Source organism: Fundulus heteroclitus, chromosome 17 (assembly GCF_011125445.2).
Source record: "Fundulus heteroclitus isolate FHET01 chromosome 17, MU-UCD_Fhet_4.1, whole genome shotgun sequence".
Taxonomy (NCBI): domain Eukaryota; kingdom Metazoa; phylum Chordata; class Actinopteri; order Cyprinodontiformes; family Fundulidae; genus Fundulus; species Fundulus heteroclitus.
Window position 1 is genome coordinate 12,388,335 of NC_046377.1, and position 18,640 is coordinate 12,406,974.

At 38.6% G+C, this 18,640-nt stretch overlaps 1 protein-coding gene across 1 annotated transcript in view; it reads right to left on the minus strand.

Annotated features, from left to right (window-relative positions):
• Positions 1–18,640, minus strand: part of cacna1c (calcium channel, voltage-dependent, L type, alpha 1C subunit) — a 175,672-nt gene that overhangs the window by 28,420 nt on the left and 128,612 nt on the right. The window contains exons 19-33 of the mRNA XM_036148968.1: positions 18,243–18,414; positions 18,076–18,145; positions 17,721–17,853; positions 17,485–17,614; positions 14,490–14,549; positions 12,956–13,062; positions 8,623–8,655; positions 5,976–6,063; positions 5,774–5,881; positions 5,634–5,686; positions 5,390–5,536; positions 4,222–4,423; positions 3,886–4,044; positions 3,471–3,581; positions 381–464 (exon numbers count right to left, since the gene is read on the minus strand). Coding sequence (XP_036004861.1) covers positions 381–464; positions 3,471–3,581; positions 3,886–4,044; positions 4,222–4,423; positions 5,390–5,536; positions 5,634–5,686; positions 5,774–5,881; positions 5,976–6,063; positions 8,623–8,655; positions 12,956–13,062; positions 14,490–14,549; positions 17,485–17,614; positions 17,721–17,853; positions 18,076–18,145; positions 18,243–18,414 — 1,657 coding nt within the window. The remainder of the gene's footprint in view (positions 1–380; positions 465–3,470; positions 3,582–3,885; positions 4,045–4,221; positions 4,424–5,389; positions 5,537–5,633; positions 5,687–5,773; positions 5,882–5,975; positions 6,064–8,622; positions 8,656–12,955; positions 13,063–14,489; positions 14,550–17,484; positions 17,615–17,720; positions 17,854–18,075; positions 18,146–18,242; positions 18,415–18,640) is intronic.

Genomic DNA, 18,640 nt, shown 5'->3' on the forward strand with positions numbered 1-18,640 from the left:
CAAAAGAAAAGAAAAGAAACCTAGAACCCAACAACATTTCAAACACAGTGGAGCATAGAAGGAGAGCGCAATGGATAAACCCTTTAAAGCTCAACCCTGCCTGCGAAAGCTCGTCTTTCTTGTTTGGGAAGCCGTAAGGCGGCGAGAAGGTGAGCGTAGGGGGCCCCCCTGAGTGGCAAGTGGCCATCTTGGATTTGAGTATGGAGGGAGAGGAGGAAGGAGGAAGGAGGAAGAGAGAGAAACAGGCCGACAAAGAAGACAGAAACAGCAGCCTGACACAGAAGAAGTCAAGAAGAGGGGAAGGAGAGTGGAGAAAAGAAACTCGAGACGGGGACAGGAGGAGGAGAGACAAAGAGCCAAAAGGGGGGCATCGTACTTACGTTGATCTCACTGAGAATGACGTCTATTATGCTGCCAATTACGATGAGGAAATCAAACACATTCCAGGGATCACTAAAGTACCCCTACACAGGATGAGGTGAGCAAGAGGAGGAGGAGGGTGAGAAAGGTATGTTAGAAGGGAAACAACATCTGCTGCCGCTTCGCAGCCCCCCTTAAGGTGGTATGAAGCTGTACACTGGAGTGAAGAAACTAGGAAAAAGTCAGCTCGACTTGACGAGCCGCCACATAAAAGATCAAGATGTTACCATCAGACTTTGGGTCTGTTCAGGACGGTGTGTTAGACTGCCGTTATTTACCGTGCCTCGCAAAAGCACAAAACCCTGTAACCCCATTCATCTTTGTGACGTTACAGCCACAAAATTCAACAAGTGCATTATGATTTTATGTGATAGACCAACAGAGACTGATTGTGAGCTTAAATGTTCAAGTCTTGGGCTGGGCTTTGACTTTCCTCTAAATCGAAGGTGTCAAACTCAAGGCCTGCGGGCCCCTTGAGGCAATGTATCTGGCCCTCAAGAGCCAAAAAAGGCATATAATGTCTTAAAGTAGAGGCATCCTGCCACTAGATGTCAGTTTTCCCACAACACATTAAAACAACCCAGAAATGTCCAAAAAGAGAAAAAGTGATGCAGAATGAGTAGAGTAAACTTTAACTTTAACTTATCAAAACTTATCAAAGTTTTTGCAGATAAACTGTTCAATAAACTGTTCAACTATGCTAATTTCAATGTTACTGTGAAGTATTAACATTTTATGTGAACTGGAAATTAAATTATGAAATCCAAAGTGTCATATATACAGGTGTAACTGGCCCTTTAAATGACTTCTTGATGCCAAAGTGGCCCAATATAGAAATGAGTTTGACACCCCTGCCCTAAATCATACAATTGTTGCAACTACTGAAAGTTAAACCTCATCCCAGTCTTAAGTCTGTTGCAACCTCTGACAAACCTTCTGTCTTTCAGCCCTTGACCAGCTTCCCTGTGCCTCTCTACAGCCTAATGCTGCCACCTTAGGAATGCTGTGTTCATGCCCATGTGTTTATTTTGTGTTTTTTTTTTTTTTTTTTTTTTTTTTTTTTGCCTTGCAACATTTTGCATGAAGGCCTGATAATTCCCTTTTGGTCACTTATTAGGGGTCCTTTGTCTACATTTCTGCTGTTTTATTACTTAAAGTGGCTCGGCAGCTCCTCCTGAGTGTCCATGGTTTTTCTGATTAATGCTTTACTTACCCTGCTGTCGGTTTAGGTGGACAGCAGTGTCATAGAAGATTTGTAATTGTGCCATACTCTTTCTATTTTCAGATAGAACACTGAACAGTTCTCAGTAAGATTTTGTAAAGCTTGGGATTTTGGTTAAAAACCCAGTGCAGCTACAACCTGGAGGGCTGCTTCTCTAATTGACGATCTCCTTGTATGAATGTGTGAGTTTATGTTGGTCTGTCACATACAATCCTAGTGAAATATATTAAACTTTCCGGTTGTAATGTCATATAGCATGTTAAAAAGTAGAAATACTTTTGTAAGGCACCGTATGTTTTTTCAGCTGCTTGTAGGCATCAGTACATTGCTATGGCAGTGATTACACTGAAAGGCCACTTTACCATAACCTAAATACCTATGTTGTCCATAATAGTAAAGAAAAACACTGAAGTACTGTGGTTTTAGTCAGTTTTAGAATAAACTCCACATTAAACATCAGTAAAAGAGAAATTAGCATTTGCATTAATATAATAATGAATGAACCAATTATATCTAACAAGCTAAACATATCAGACACACAAAACTTGTAAAACAAAGAAAATGAGGAATCACCAAACATTGCAAATATTCAGAAACATACAATCACTTACAATAACCCCACAATTCAATACAATTAAAAGAGTAAGACATCATTTTGGCTGGTGCAGCATGTCAAACCTGTTGAAAAACAATATATTAGATAGAATACAGCAGATGTTGTCCGGAGAGGATTTTATACTGGAGGCGATTCCACGATGACCTGAAAAATACACCTAAGCCTTTTCACATTGACAGTTCAGTGATTGTCAAACCATACAAAATATGATGAATGTTTTGCAGAAATTTTTACGACGGCTTTGTAGACACTTAGATATGCATGTGGTCTTGTTAATATTTTAGACTCCACAGAGGAAACTTTGCTCAACTTTGATTACAAATGAGGATTGCTTGCAGAGGTCTAAAAAAATGCCTCACTTTTGCCCACACATTGCAGCTCACGGTGATAAACAGTCCCAAAATCTAAAAGTTTTTATCATTTCTCTTTGTGGGTGTTGGTGGCATAAAATATACTAAGATTTAAATTTTCTCCTCAGGTGAAATAGAACATGAATGCTACTGTAAGATGATAATTTTTCATTTTGGAAGCTAATCAACAAAATGTTCAGATTTAATGAACTGTCTGTTTAAAAAAACTTTTAACTAATTTTAATGCTAGTTAAAGCAGTTTAAAGGATTGCTCATTCACATAAGAACTGGGTCAGTAGCTTCACTTTAAAGATTTCAGCACCATATTCCTTCTACATAAGTATCTCATTAAGCTTACATCTAAATGCCTAATGTGTTATTCTATAATGCAGGATACCTTCTAACTAAAAATATTACAGTACAGATCCTAGATTTGAAACCTGAGCTGCTAATTCAAGTGAGCTACTGATTGTGTGTGTAGGGATTTTTCCATTAACGCTGCTGTAATTGAGCGAAGCAATCCCATCTGTTACTGTTTGAGCTGCTAATACACAGGGGCATTATTAGCTTGGTCCAATGAACGTATGCAGCTACGTAGCAACCGCAGTGAAGTACGAAGGCAGCCTTGAGATTACAACATGCTGTCCACTTCCTGTTCTGCTATTCATAATCATGGCATTGTAGCTGTGAATAAAATAAGCAACAACATTGGGTACACAAAAAGAATCCAACACCCCTACACCATGTAACCCAGTGCTTTAGCATTGAATATCATAAATCTCTGCTTATTTACTTTTTTTTATATTCGTATAGCAGCAAAACATGTTTGTCAACTCTACAACGCTTGTACTGTAGAACGTACCCTGGGCTTGAAGGCGATTAGTTTTAGGATCATCTCTACAGTGAACAGTCCTGTGAAGAGCATGTTGAGGATGTTCATTGCATCATTGAAATTTTTGGTCTGCCCATGATGCTGCAAAAAAAAAGACACAGCAGAGTTAGTGACTTCCTCAAAGAGGAGTGCAACCTTGGCAATTTCACCAAATGCAGCGCCCTCCACAATTATTGGCTCATCGTACTAATACTAATTAGTACTATTAATACTAATAGTCTTTTATTGCAGTAGTTAGCATAATCTCAGTCTAAACTTTGGATTTTCCTTCCAACTGACCGCAATAAAATCTGAATATCTTGTTAGTTTTTTATTTTTAACTATTTATCAGGGTTGCCTGAAAATTCTGGAGAGTGCTGCGTGTCTGTGACCGTGTGTGACTCACCTGCATGGCCAGACAGATGGTGTTGAGGAGGATAAGGGTGAACATCAGGTACTCGAAGTAGGTGGAGTTGACCACATACCACACCTTGTACTGGTAAGGGTTCTTGGGGATGTAGCGTCGCAGAGGCCGAGCCTTCAGGGCGTATTCCACACACTGACGCTGTGACACACATCCACATAGGTGAGCTTTTACCTTTTACATCTCAGTGTCAAGCAGGGCAGTCTCCTATTGTCCAGTTGAAGGGTTAAATTCACAAACCCTGTTTATGATGCGATCTACAGCACTATAAACAGTGTGAATGTCTTAGAAATGGCCACAAACCCAACCAAACACTACCTGGTTCTTGTCCAGCTCACAGTTCTTATACTCCTGCTCTCCTTGCTCCTGGAATGTGACGATGACGAAACCGACGAAGATGTTCATCATGAAAAAAGCGATGATGATGATGTAGATGATGAAAAAGATAGAGATGACCACGCGGTAGTTGTAGATTGGCCCAACATCCTCCGCGTGAGAATCTATGGCTTTGTACAGTAACCTAACAGACCACAGAGTAGGTGGAGAACATGAAAAATGTGATTTAGTAGTTAGAGATGGAGGGATATACGCCCAAAGGGACAAATTAAGCTTTGTAGTGGCTTGCAAAGGTAGTTGTAGCTTTTAAAACTTTTCACATATTGATACTTAACAACCCCCAACTTCCCTTTTAGTCCATTCAATGTTTCTTTTATAGGTACTCTGTGTGATAGACCAACGCAAAGAAGCACATAACTGTAAAGTGCAAAGAGATGGATGCATGACTTTTCAGTTTTTAACAAATAAAATGTGATACTCAGCATCTTAAAATATGATACCCCAATACAATTAATTGCCTTCAGAAGTCACCCAAATAGTAAATAGCATGCACACGTGTGTCATCTAATTTCAGCACACATCTGTGAAGGCCTAAGACAGTATTGAACAAATATTTCCGTAAGGACCAAGGAACAGGGTCAGGGACAAAGTTGTGGACAATCTCAAGCTGGGAACATCTGACAGAAACCTGCTCAACCCATCATGTGAAAATGGAAAGTCGCACTCAGTTCACCTGAGAGGCAGCCAAGAGGCCAGAATCAAAACAAGTTTGTTAAAATGGCCCAATAAATTAGAATTTTGAAGTCCAACACTAAATCCAAACGAGGTCGTAGAAACAACCTCTAAAAGAAACACAACGATAACTGCAGAAAAATTTAATTCTACAAATTATTGACCTATAGGAACTAAACACAAATGTGTTCAAGCTTTTCCCATTTTTTATCTGGGAAACATTTTGAAAGCCATCCACCTCAAGGTTATGCAATTCTTTGCGTTGCTTTGTCATACATAATCCAAATATGATATATTGAAGTTTGTGCTTCAAACGCAAAAATATGTAAGAGAAATTCTAAAAAAAAAAACAAAAAAAAAAGTTCAAGAGGTACAAATACTTCTGCAAGGCAGCGTAAATACGTAGGAAGAGACTCACCCTGGCCAGCCCTCAAAAGTAGACACAGCAAACAAAGCCATCATTCCCTGCAGGACATCGTCAAAGTTGAAGTCGCTGTTCTCCCACTTTCTCTGGGCCTTTTCTGGTTTCCCCACATCCCCATCCTTATACATGATGTAGGAACCTCTGAAAACACAGAAGCACACGCATACACATAATTTGCCAAGTAGTTAGAGTCTAAAAGAAAAACAAAAACATGCACGATAAAAGAGAGTTCTCCTACCTGCAATCTGCCTGAGTCTGTTTGGAGCTGTCACTACAAAAGGAGAACTTGCCCTGTTTGAAAAGACATCGACATTTTGTCAAACATTCCTCCTGAAGCCAAAGAAAACCGCTTTGCTCTCCCCGTCTCTTGTTCTTTACCTTGAATAGTTGCACTCCAATACAGGCGAACATGAACTGGAGCAACGTAGTGACGATGACAATGTTGCCGATGGTCCTGATGGCCACAAAAACGCACTGCACAACATGCTGAAGACCCACAGCAAAGATTACAGTTAGTGTATGGGTGTGTGTCTCTTTGAACTAGGAGTGTTTGATGTTTTCTTTGCCAGCATGTGTTAACCTTTAGTCCTTTGGCTCTGTTGATGGCCCTCAGCGGTCTCAGCACCCGCAGGACTCTCAGGATCTTTACGACATTAATTGCGCTGGACCTGTAAAAAAATCATGCGGTGAACTAATACCCACTCAAAGAAACCAAATACACCTCACTGCAGAAGAATGCCAGGATTTTGGAGGAACTCACACCAGCTTATTGGCATTTTTTTGAACCCAAACAAGATGGAAAATAAAAAAGGACGATCACATTAATAATGTGGATGATGGATTTTCTTTTTACATTATAACCCATCAAGACAAAGTAATTATGAAAACATTGCATAAAAATTTAGGAAATGTTCTCAGCGCTCAGATCTCAGATGATCGAATGCAAATCTTCGTCACATGTAACAAATTATTACTAAAACTATAAGCCCTCATCTGTGATTTTCAATATTCTCTCTGACAAGAAGGTTTCACAAGAGACTTTCACAGCAATTTTTATGTAAGACACACAAACACATACAAACAAAGATTAAACATGGACAAAAAACACACAAAATACAACGTGGAGAGACCAACATAAAGACACAAGATGTTTTACAAGCAAACAGAGAAATTCTGTGCTGTAAAAGAGTGTCAGTTCAAGCCGACGGTCAAACAGTGTGAACCTTTGAAGGAGGTGCTCAAAAAGAATGGCTTGTACATACTACAAAGGAACCAAATTTATATGTTGACATTTTAAGTTTACCCAATGACTGATTAGAAAAAGCAATAGGATTGGCTCTCTTGTGAACTGAACAAGGTTTCAATGCATAATTGTTTACTTTTAAAGTTATGTATTATATATTTTTTATTACTTTAGTTTAGAGATGGGACTTATCTGATCCGATATCAATATTGGCGCTAGTATCAAAATACGTTCTGGATTGGATATGCACTAAGGCCACCAATCTACTCATGGATCCCGGCTCTGTGATCCTGCTTTGCTTAAGGTCCTGTTTGATTTGATTAATTTAACTAAAAGAAGTGTAATCTTACAGCAAAATAATTTTCACACACCAACTAAAATATACATAGCACTCTTATCATTTGTATGCAAATGGTTTGCCAGGTTTGCTGGAATACTTAATGTTTAAATGTATGGGTGGGATTTGTTATGGTGGCCTGTCGCTAACATAGCTTGTGTGTTTTCAGCAAACACGTGTAACTGCAAAATTGATGGTTCATTTTTACGGTAATAATAAATGAGGAAAGAAGTCCATAAAGACAAGGTCGACAGGGAGCTTCAGTGGCAACAATAAAGCTAACTAGATTACAGGGACTTTCTTTATTTTTAGTCTTTACAAGCTTTTAACCTCTAGCCGTCATGGAGCTTATAGGAGTTGTAAATACTGGGCGACTGTTAAATGATTGACACAAGGGAGGAATATTTGCAATCTAGCTAATACACAAAGACCGCTGTTACAGTTCGCAATGTTAACGTCACTTGCCAAACATAGTTATATACACTTCAAAATAAACATAGTTTTTTGAGCTGTTTAGTCTCTCACAATTTTACTTAGCCTCTCCTCATAACTTATTGTCGACGATTCATGCTAGAGAGGCTTTAGTATCATGTTCTGTTTGTGTTTTGCTGTGAGTTCCCTGTCCTAAAAACAACAAGATTCCCTATTGAAGTTGGGATTGGAGAGCAGCCTCGGTTAAATTATTCAAAATGGCCGCTGCACAGACACAACATTCTGAAACACGTTTATTAGCTCCTCTGAAAGTTTGTACCATGTTAAACCAATGGCACACAGACGGTTGTACAATCTCTATTTGTGAGCATGATCTGCCCTACACTTGTAATTGGAACGCATAAAACAAACAGGTTCTATTGCTATTAGTAGTTAGTACTCTACAACTATTAGAAAATCCCACTCATTTTCTGATTTACAACTTTCTGCTCTCAACTTGTGATGTTTTTCCCACTTGACACCAATTAATACAATGCATTTTCAGATCGTGTTATAAACATTTTGCACCTAAAATAGTATTGGAGGTGGCAGTCAAATTCTGCTAGGGTCCCTTGGCCCCTGTCAGATTTTCTTATTTTGCAGCTCTGCAGCCAAATGGGAATATAGCTAATTCTCATGCTTATTATGTAATAATGCTTCTTGAAAATATAAATCATATAGCAATTTTTGCAAAAACTTCAGTAGTTTAGCTGAGAAACAGCACTAGCCGCGTTATAGGTTGATATTGAATATCAAATATTTATATCAAATATTGTCAAAACATAATTGCATCTCACTATCAGGATTAGATAAGAACCCATCTCTCCATTAAAAAGTGTTCGAAAAATTTAAAATGTCAACATAAATTTTCAAAGGGGTGACTTCTTGGGTGGCTAAAGGAGTGATTTAAAGAGAAACATTACTTTTGAAAAGAGTAAATAGGATAAACACACCCGTTGTGCAACTCTTTACAGAGGAAGGAAAAACTTTGAAAGCAGTTAAAGGCAGTTTCTGTGGAGTGGGATGTTATCAGCCACATATCACAGTCAAACCAGCTGTGAGGATATACTTGCGTTATAGCACATTCTTTGAAAAAAGTCAAAAGCATTTAGATTCTATTGGTTTAAGATGTTGACTGAGTTGAGTGGGCTCACAGGGAAGAAGAACACTATTTACCAACCACCTGATGATAAGAAGTACTCTATCCATCTAAAAGAAAAGCAAAAATACAAACAAAACCATAAGATAATAAGATAAATATTGGCTAGGATGCTAAAAAGTGTTCTTGTCTGGCAATATTAGTTATTTTTGGTGATGCCACATTCTAAAATTATTTAAAGAGACTACAAAAAAGCCAATTTGCCATACATATATATGGAGCTTTGCAAAACTATTCTTCTTTCCTTTGAACCTTTGTTCAAACTTTTTTTGCAACCACATACTTCTGTGTATTTCATACTAGTTTTATACTATAGTTTTATACTATACAAGTTTTTTTTTCTATAAATACTAGGAAGTGGAAGGAGAATGATGCAAGGTATTAAACATAAACATCTGAAAAGTGTGGCGTATAGCAATCTTGACTAATTACAAATTAGATCAATTCTAAATGCAATTGGTTTCACTTCAATCTATTTTGATGTATCATCATATAGGGGCCTGAAAACAAATGCACGCCACAAATGTCATAGTTCTATTTACTACCACCTACCAGTAGGCAGGGCTATTGTCGAGGTCAACAGAGTTTTATTCAAAAGTATCTTAAACATTATTTGGGCATATAAAACATATAGTATAAAAGGATATATGGCTTTCAGCCCCCTATATTCTGATGTCTCTAAATAAAATCAAGTGCAACCGACTGTATGTAGAAGGGACCTAAGTAGTAAATATCAGAAACAATACATTTTCAGATTTCATTTGCAAAAAAAATCCAAAACATATTATTTTCCTTCCACTTCACAATCATAAGTACCACCTTAATAAATTAGAATTTTGTGAAAAAGTTAAATATTTTTTGTTGCTCATTTCAGAAAGCAAAACTCACATATTATATAGATTCATTACACATCTGGAGGAGAATATTTCAAGTCTTTATTTCCTGTAATTTGTAATTTTGATTATTATGGCTTAAAGATAAAAAAAAACCCAAAATTTAATGTCTCTGAAAATTTGAATATTACATAAGATCATTGTAAAAGAAATTTTAAACAAAAACTTCGGACTTCTGAAAGGTATGTTCAATTCTTTACTCTCAATACTTTTTTGAGGTAATTTTTCTTGATGGAGGCAATCATCCTGTGGTGTAGTGGAAGCCCAGGTCGCTGTGATAGCGGCCTCCACGTCATGTGCATTGCTGGATCTGGTGTCTCTCAGCTTCCTCTTGACAATACTTATAGATATATTTTGTATGGGGTTCAGGTCAGACCAGTTTGCTGGCCAATCAAGCACAGTAACAATATGGTCATTGAACTCAGCTTTTGGTGCCTTTGGCAGCACAGGCAGGTGCCAAGGTCTGCTGGAAAATGAAATAGTTCTTTTAACGCAACTGTGTCACAAGAATCTTAGTAGCTCTCTGGTGTTGTGGACTAGGGCATGTCTAAGACAGAGACCTCAACGAGTCTGTATTAACACTGGTGTTCCACAAGATTGTGTTGTATATCCTCTTCTTTTTTCCGAAAGCACCAATGAGTTGCGATTTAACAGCAAAGATTTCTCTCTCGTTAAGTTTCCTGATACCATGGCCCTTCTCGCTGGCCTGAAAGATGATGATTGCCCCTTCTACTTGCTTTACACGTAGTTCAGTGACACCTCCCTGAACATTAATGTAAGTAAAACCAGTGAGTTATGCCTGAGAGGAAAGTCAGGGACAGCAGGCACAGGCCCTTCTTTTAAACCTACATCCATGAGAGGGCAGGCCTTGGAACAATCACGGATGACGAGCTGACCTTCCAGTCCAATGCATTTTCTAAACAAGCTAAGGGGCTTCAATTCCAGCAAACACACCTTGCAACTGGTATATACGGCACTCATTGAAAGTGTCTTCTCCTTTTAATATAGTATCCTGGTATGGGAACCTCCTCGCCAGACACAGGAACAAGCTGAACCAGGTAGTCAAACAGGCAGATCATCGGTCACCAGCAAATGTATCCTCTTGATCTACACAAACGTGCATTGAAGAAAAAAGCACGTCAGGTTTACAGTGACCCAGCACATCCCCTGCATTCCTCCTTTAAGCTGCCGCCATCCGGTAGGAAACTGATGGTCCCGCTAATAGAAACAGACTGCTATAAAAACTCAATTATCCCCTCAGCAGTGTTCATTCTGAACAAGGAATACCTTAAATAGACACACATTGAATAGTTCAGTCTGTTTTTTGTTTTTGTTTTTTGGTGTGGGGGGGGCGGGTATACGCAATGATTTTAATAATTTCAGTAACTTGCATGTATAAAGCTGTTGCTTTTAGCTATATTGTTTTACAGTTAGACCACTTTTTAATTAGTGTAGTTTTATCTGTGTTTGTTGTATGGGTGCTGGTTTTGCCAGATATCAAAGACACATCTTCTTCCTGAAAAGGTGATGGACAATAAAGTCATCTTATCTGGTAAATGGCATTTTCTGTGGACTTCGGAAAACGAAGTGGACCAACACCAGCAGATGACAGTACACCCCAAATCATCACTGACTGTGAAAAGTTCATACTCGACTTCAAGTGACATGGATTCTGCACCTCTCCACTTCTTTCTCCAGACCCTGGAACCTTGATTTCCAAAAGGAAGTACAAACACCCATTTAATCTGAAAAGAGGATTTATGGACTACTTAGAGTAAGTCCTGTCTCAGATTTAGGAGCGGTTTGACATGAGGAATGTGACATATGCAGCCCATATGTAGTATTCTTCTGCGCGTAGTTGTTCTTGCTCTGTTGAGTCCAGCTTCAGTCCACCCCCATCTGAAGCTCTGTTAGGTTCTAGAATGGATTTTGCTTGACAATCCTGTCAAGGCCATGATTATCCCTATTGGTGGCGCAGCTTTTCTTTCCACACTTTTTCCCTCTACTCAACTTTCTATCAGTAAACTTGGATACAGCACTCTTAACAACCAGCGTGTCTGGCAATGGCCTTTTGTAGCCTGCCCTCCTTGTGTTGAGTACTGACCCAGAGTAAAAGATCATTTAGAGACTCAGGATATGTAACCTTTTGATTTTCAGAGACAGTAAATTTAGCTGTATTTTGTATCTGTAAGCAATAACCATCCAAATTACAAGAAATAAAAGCTTGAAATACTTCACTCCATGTAAAAGGATTTTATGCAATACATGAGTTTCACTTTCTGAAATTAGTGACAAGAAATATTGACCTTAAAAAAAATGTCATTCCAGAAACACGTTGAAATTTTTATTTTTATTGTGACAAAATGTTCACCAAATTAATCACCAATCCAAGCTGGTCCTGCTCCTCTTTTACTAAAATACCCATATTGCATTTACCTATAATTCTGACCAAAGAGCCAAACGTGCCTCACAGGAAAACAAAAACAAACAAACAAACAAACAAAAAAAACGTGCTATTTTGTAAGAGCTACAGGCACAATAGAAATGCAGTACCATCACAATTAATTCAACTGTGATACATTCATGAAAAATCCCACACACTCACTCACTACCTTTAACAGGCAAAAACCCACTGAGTTTAACATTCACGTGTAATTTCTTTGGCCCAGGAGAGTTCCCCTTTATTCAGAAACAGGAGAAAGGAATTTGACCCATTAACTTAATAAAAAAGGTGACTGGAGAATGACAGGTTGATTTATCCAAGACCCAGGATAATTTACACACTGAAATACATTTTATGGTCAAAAACTAATTATGCAGCTACCTGCAAATACGTATTGTCAGATAAATTTAGCACTAAGTCATGCCTTTTCCTCATAACACATCCGTGCATAATTTCTATGTCTACCAGGAAATTCTTTAAGGGTTATTGTTATTTTTTTATCTGGTTTTGATCAAGACCAACCGAACTCTCCAGGACCATGGAAATATCAAATCAAAACAGTGACAGCTTAACACGGTCGAGGTGAAGGTCTATTAAAGGGGTTATTAATACAGACTACTGTGGACTTACGTCGAGAAGTCTAGTCTATTAGGCGTTAGAGACAGAGAGTGTAGCATAGCATATTAAACATCACAGCAATTCACGGAGTTATTTGACTAGACACAGAAAACAGGGAGCAGAAAACATTCTTTTAATAAACATCACAAAGGGAAAGTGGTTTGTGGCAATGTTGTGTGACGTAGTTTAGGGAAGTGTGAAGCGTGGCAGAGTTTCCAAACTTGAGTTGTTGTCAGACTGTTAGAACTAAGGTGAATTAGGACTACAGCTCATGCAGTTGTCTTGACTGATATTCACATTTCTCTCTAAATAATGATGAGGGTATCTGTGCACAAAATTATGATCACGCCATTTTAAGACTGAAACATGCAAAGGGAAAGTGGTTGATGCACTTACTGTATTCCAGATGAGATTAGAGAAACGCTGACCACTACTAAGTCCAGGATGTTGAAATAATTTCTACAAAATGAACCTTTGTGGAGGAAGGCTCCATAGGCTGTCATCTGTAAATAAACACAGCACAAAGGTATTCTAACACCATGAGGAGAATTATCTGAATTGCATGTTCAGCACTGTGAACAAGTATTTCCCACTTAAAGATTTCTTCTTCTTTTTTTTTTTGTGTTAATAATAAATTGTTTACATTTAATATCAGACAGAGGATGATCAGAGTGAATAAAGAATCAGTCGTCAAATGTTATTTATTAAGGGAAAGGTTCTATTCAAACCAACTTGGTGCTACTTGAGAATTTTAATTCTCATTATTAACTCATTATCCCCATTATCCATACCTAGATTACTGCCAGCACAGCATAATCGAACACTCACTTAAAAAGAATGACAACCTGAAGTAGACTTAAAAATCTTAAAAGCAAGGCATCATTCTTTGATCCAAAGAAATTCAAGAACATAGGAGAGTGAAAGTTATTGACGTCTAACAGTCTGGGAAGGGTTATAAGTCCATCTCTAAGGCTTTTGGACTTCAACAATAAACAGTGAGAGTCATTAGCTACAAATAGAGAACTGGCTGAACCTTTCCAGGAGTGGGTAAAATTAATTTAAGAGTCCATCAACTACTCAGCCTGGGTGTCACAAAATAATCCCAACAACATTCAAAGCACTGCATGCCTCACTTATTTCAGCTATGATAAGGCAATAAGAAACAGTCTGGGCAAAAATGGCATCCATGGGAAACATTAAAAGCAAAAGCAACTAATCCAAAGAAAAAAAAAGGTCTGGCTCATATTTGGTAAAATAAATAAATAAATAAAATCAAGACTTTTGTGAAATATGGACTATCTATGGACTGAGGATACAATCTATGGACTGACGAGTTAAATGCGGAGACAGATTTGTGGGATTATAAAGGGGGATATTTCTTTCCACCACTTAATGGCTCAAAAACATCAGAAGCTTTTGGCGTGGCCTAGTAAAAGTCTGGACTGAAATCCAACAGAGATGCCGTGGCATGGCTTTATATTTGTCGTTCATACTTGAAAACCCTCCACTGTGGCTGAGTTAAAACAATTAGGGAAATGAAAGTGGGTAAAAATTTCACCTCAGTGATGTTAAAGACTTGTTGCCAGTTATAGGAAAAGCTGGATGGTAGTTTTTGCTACCATCCAGCCCCCTAAACACATATTATGTTTAGGGGGCAATTACTTTCTCACATAGAGCCAGGTTGGTTCCGAAAGCTTTTTTCTTTTTGGAAATTAAATTACCATCTGAAAACTGCCTTTGTTACTCGATTTACTTGATTATCTTTGTATGAATTATCAAAGAGTGTTTGATGATATAAAAGGAGTGAAATATAAAAGCAAACAAGGACTTTTTCATAGCAAGGTACGTGTTATTTGTGGCTGAGAGTTTCACAATGTGTCACAAACAGTCGACATTGTCCAAAATGTTCAACATCACCAGTAAATAGTACCTTAAGAATGATCTCAATGGTGAAGAGTCCAGTGAAGACGTGATCTGCATAGCCCAGGATCTGAAAACACAACAAGGAGTGTTGATCTTTCAGTGTCTCATGAATACGAGGAGGATTTTTTTTTACAAATTTTTCTCTTATATTTAAGTGTTTCTCTAAAATGCATGAAAAAAGTAATTAAAACTGAACTTGTCTTCTCTAACATTGACACTTTTCTTACCTCTAGAGTTGTATAATATATTGAAGTTGTCATTGCAACATCAGTCTTTGCAATATTGCACTTGCAATGGATTGCTTTATATTATGTTTTTAAGGACCATATTTCACAATTTGATGGATCTTGCTCCTTTGATGCCTACACCACATATATGTCTTTAGTGGCTAAGATGATAATGCTTACAGAAAATGGTGGGGCTACTGGAATGATGGAGAAAAAATAAATAAATGAGTCAGGTAAAAGTTGGTTTATTATAATTAATATCATCATTGCAGTATTCAGCAACAGTATCGCAAATACATGTTTTCCTGATATCATGCAGCCCTACGGCTCCCTATACATGTTGGTGTTAAGATAAACTTTTGGTGTCGTTCAGTTACTTTTTTGGTTCTGACTGTAAATACAGGTACGTTTAGAGGGCTAGCAATTTTGTATCAGTTATTTGCTGGTTTATAAAGATCAAAACACTCCACTCGTTTAAATGCTATGCTCCCTTGTCTTTTCCATTTTGAAGAGTTGCCGAGGGAAATGCGCCTTAGACCAGTGTGGATGACTCAACATGAACTATTATAAAGCTATGATCCATTTGTCAAGAAAATGTATTCCAAAAAGTGAACATTTAAACTAGATTATAATGTGTTTTCCTTAATGTACATCTCTAAATGTTTTAAGTGCTTGGCCTGCTTAGCTGTACTGTGTACCAAAGCCAGGGAACTACTATAAAACAGATCCTTGTTGGCCCCTGGAGACGTGTGTTTCTGACTGAGAGAGGAAACAATGTACATGAGCAGATAAAACACTCGTGGCGTTCAGCCTTTCCATTATACCACGGCACAATTACCACCATAAACTCTAAATAAATAATAACCTGTAGAAACAACACACAGCGAGGCTTTATTAATAAATGCAGCTGCCTCATAAGGACAAACTGTAATGGCTTTGTAGTTTTAGAGCTTGTGCTTAAGGCAGCGTGTTTCTGCTCCCATCTCACGAAAATACAACACGTAGGTCCCAAAAGACATTGTTTTAATACTGCACATAAACCCTGTAATACACATCAGCGCAGATTATCAGCTAACTGAAGATTAACTAAAGTAAAATAAGCTATTTACATGTGTACAATACAAACATTACAGTTATACTTCCGCTATGGCAAAGAAAAAAAAAAGAGTTAAAGTAAAAAAGACATCTTAAGAGATTCCCCATATTTACTTTATATGAAATAAGTAATAGTTATAGTACTGGAAGCAATCTCATTATGTGTAACAGTGCAGACACAAAAGGCTTTCTTCGTCTATATGTTGCTGTCAACTTTATTTCTTTTATTAATAATAAATGTGCACGGGCTGCTAATGATGGTTAGAAAATCTGTCAGTCTTTTCCTCTAAGCGTGGCTTATCTGCCCCAATGTGTACGGTGGCCCTAAGGTCCAAATCACAACAATGGCAGATTAAGCTAAGGAACAAAACAAAGACATTCCAAGAAATATTTTAAAAGGAAATAGACACAGGAAAACAGAATTAAAGAAAGACACAAACGAAAAAAACCCACTAGCACTAAAAATAGAACATAATACCAAGAAGACAGAAAGTAATGTAACTTTTTAGATTAGTAATTTTTGTCTGTCTGTCCATTCATCGTCTTCCACTTGTCTGTGATCGGGACTTCGAACAGGTCCAGGTGGGAAACCCAGAGGTCCTTCTCCCCAGAGCTCATTCTGGGGAATCCCAAGGCATTCCCAGGCCAGAAGGCATATAAAGTCTCTTCAGTGAGTTCTGAAGGGACTCCCAATAGGAATGCCTGAAAAATCTCCAGACAGTAAAGAGGTATCCTGATCAAATTAATTTACCAAGCACTCCTCTACTTCAAGCTGCTTCTCTGCTTGTCAAGGCCAAGTCCATGATCTCGTCCTTCCTATCATGATCCGTATCTCTTGACCATGGATGACGGTTGGAACAAAAAATTAACTGCTAAATAAAAAGCTTTATCTTTTTGGTCTCAGATCATTCTTCACCACAACATACTTGATACTTGGAGGTAATCTGCTTGAGACAATGACTGAACCTAAACTAAGAAACGGAAATCCACCCTTTTCACTTAGTGAACTAAAGCCATAGACTTGGAGGAGCTGACCATCACCTCAACATTGTAGAGTGGTTTGTGTATCTCTATGATCTTGGGTGCCATGTTGTCCTAGGCGTAGGCTCCTATTAGAGTAGCCCATGGCAAACTGGTCTCAGACTATAAGATGTTAAAAATGTTTAATGAACGGCAGGGCACATCTTTTGGCCAACCTCAGGAGACCACAGGACCTGTGAGGGAGCTCACCGGCAAGTGCCCTGTGATTTCTGAGGCCCAGGTGGGCCTAGCCAGGAAAAATTGCAGGAAAATCCTTTGTATGGGCCCACCACCTTGAGGGAGGAACCTCGACGTAAGGTGCCATGCAAGTCAGGCAGCAGATGAGAGTGGGGACCGGGGCATGCTGATTCCCAGAGGCATAATCAGCATCGCTGATTGCCCATAATATCCCGGCAGGGAGTCATAATGCTTCATATTTCAAGAGCCAAACGGCCCAAATGAGGAGCAGAGCCACATTTAAATGGACGTAGAGTGCAATGAAAAAATATGAAAAATGTAAAACTGAATTAAAGTACGAGTCAAATTTGAGTATATTTAACAGATTTCCAATGAAAGACATAAGAAAGAGACAGTTATACAATGGCAAATACATGGGCACAGAACAGGGAGTAAGATGATAAAGTGGCAAAGAGGAGTCACCTGATTTCTGAAGGAGTCGTTCTTGACTGGATCCTCTGCTGCCAGACTGATGCTGCTGAGCAGGATGAAGAACAGGATGAGGTTGGTGAAGATGTTGTGGTTGACGATCTTGTGGCACAGAACCCTGAATCTGTGAGGTGAAACAGAGAAAACCCAAACTGAACAATACTGAAGGGAACAGGAGAAGGAAGAGGAGAAGAAAACAAGCGAAGGGCAGAAGAGCGGTGTCCAATTACTTGTTGGTGTGGCTGAAGATGAAGAAGGCACGGGCCTCGGGCATGGGAACGGCCTTCTCTTTTAGCTGGATGTCAGAGAGCGGCCGCGGCCTCGGGCCCACTGGCATCTCCGGCTCGTCCTCGTCCTCATCTCCTGATGGGCGGGGTGAAGATGAGAGAAAGACGAAAAGAACATAAACAGGAGAAAGGAAAATAAGGCAAAACAGCTGAGAGAGATGATAATATTGCATAATCATGCTAGGACGGAAGGCTTTTAATTATTTGACAGCTTGGTTCAGACCGTTATTCTCGGAGTAGAAAGAGTTTGAGCAGCTGCTGAATATGTAAATGTTCTTCACTCATATTTGCGCTTTACCTATGTAATCATTTGCAGGATATGGGTTCTTCTCTTCATTTTCATCTCCACAGCAGTCATCCATGTTGATCTGCAAAAGGCAGAAAGATTTATTCACAGATTTGCTAATGTTTGCACGTACCAAAATCTTTAGCTTCGCTCGTTGCTTTTCGCAAGTTTCTAAGTACCTTAGTAGCTGTGTTAGTCTCTCCATCAGAAGTGATAGATTTCAGTTCAATCTTCTCACTCTTCTTTTCCTCTATCGGTGGCTTCTCGTTGTCCTGACGCTTCTCTGGACTGGCGAGCCTGATAAAGAAAGAGCATCTTACCTTCTTTCCTGATTTTAACTTTATTTTCTCCCTGTTAAATCACAGATTGCATTCATTCACTTTAGAGCAATGAAATGAAGACAGAATAATGGGGCACATTTAAGGTCACAAAAAGAACTTGTGCTGAAATGACTGGCAGGCAGACAAATGCAGGTTTTCCAGTAAAGCGGTGCATCACAGTAAGTTGGAATATCATTGAAAACATCATTTTTTTCATGAATTCAATTCAAAAAGCGACAGTCGTATAGTTTGTTGCA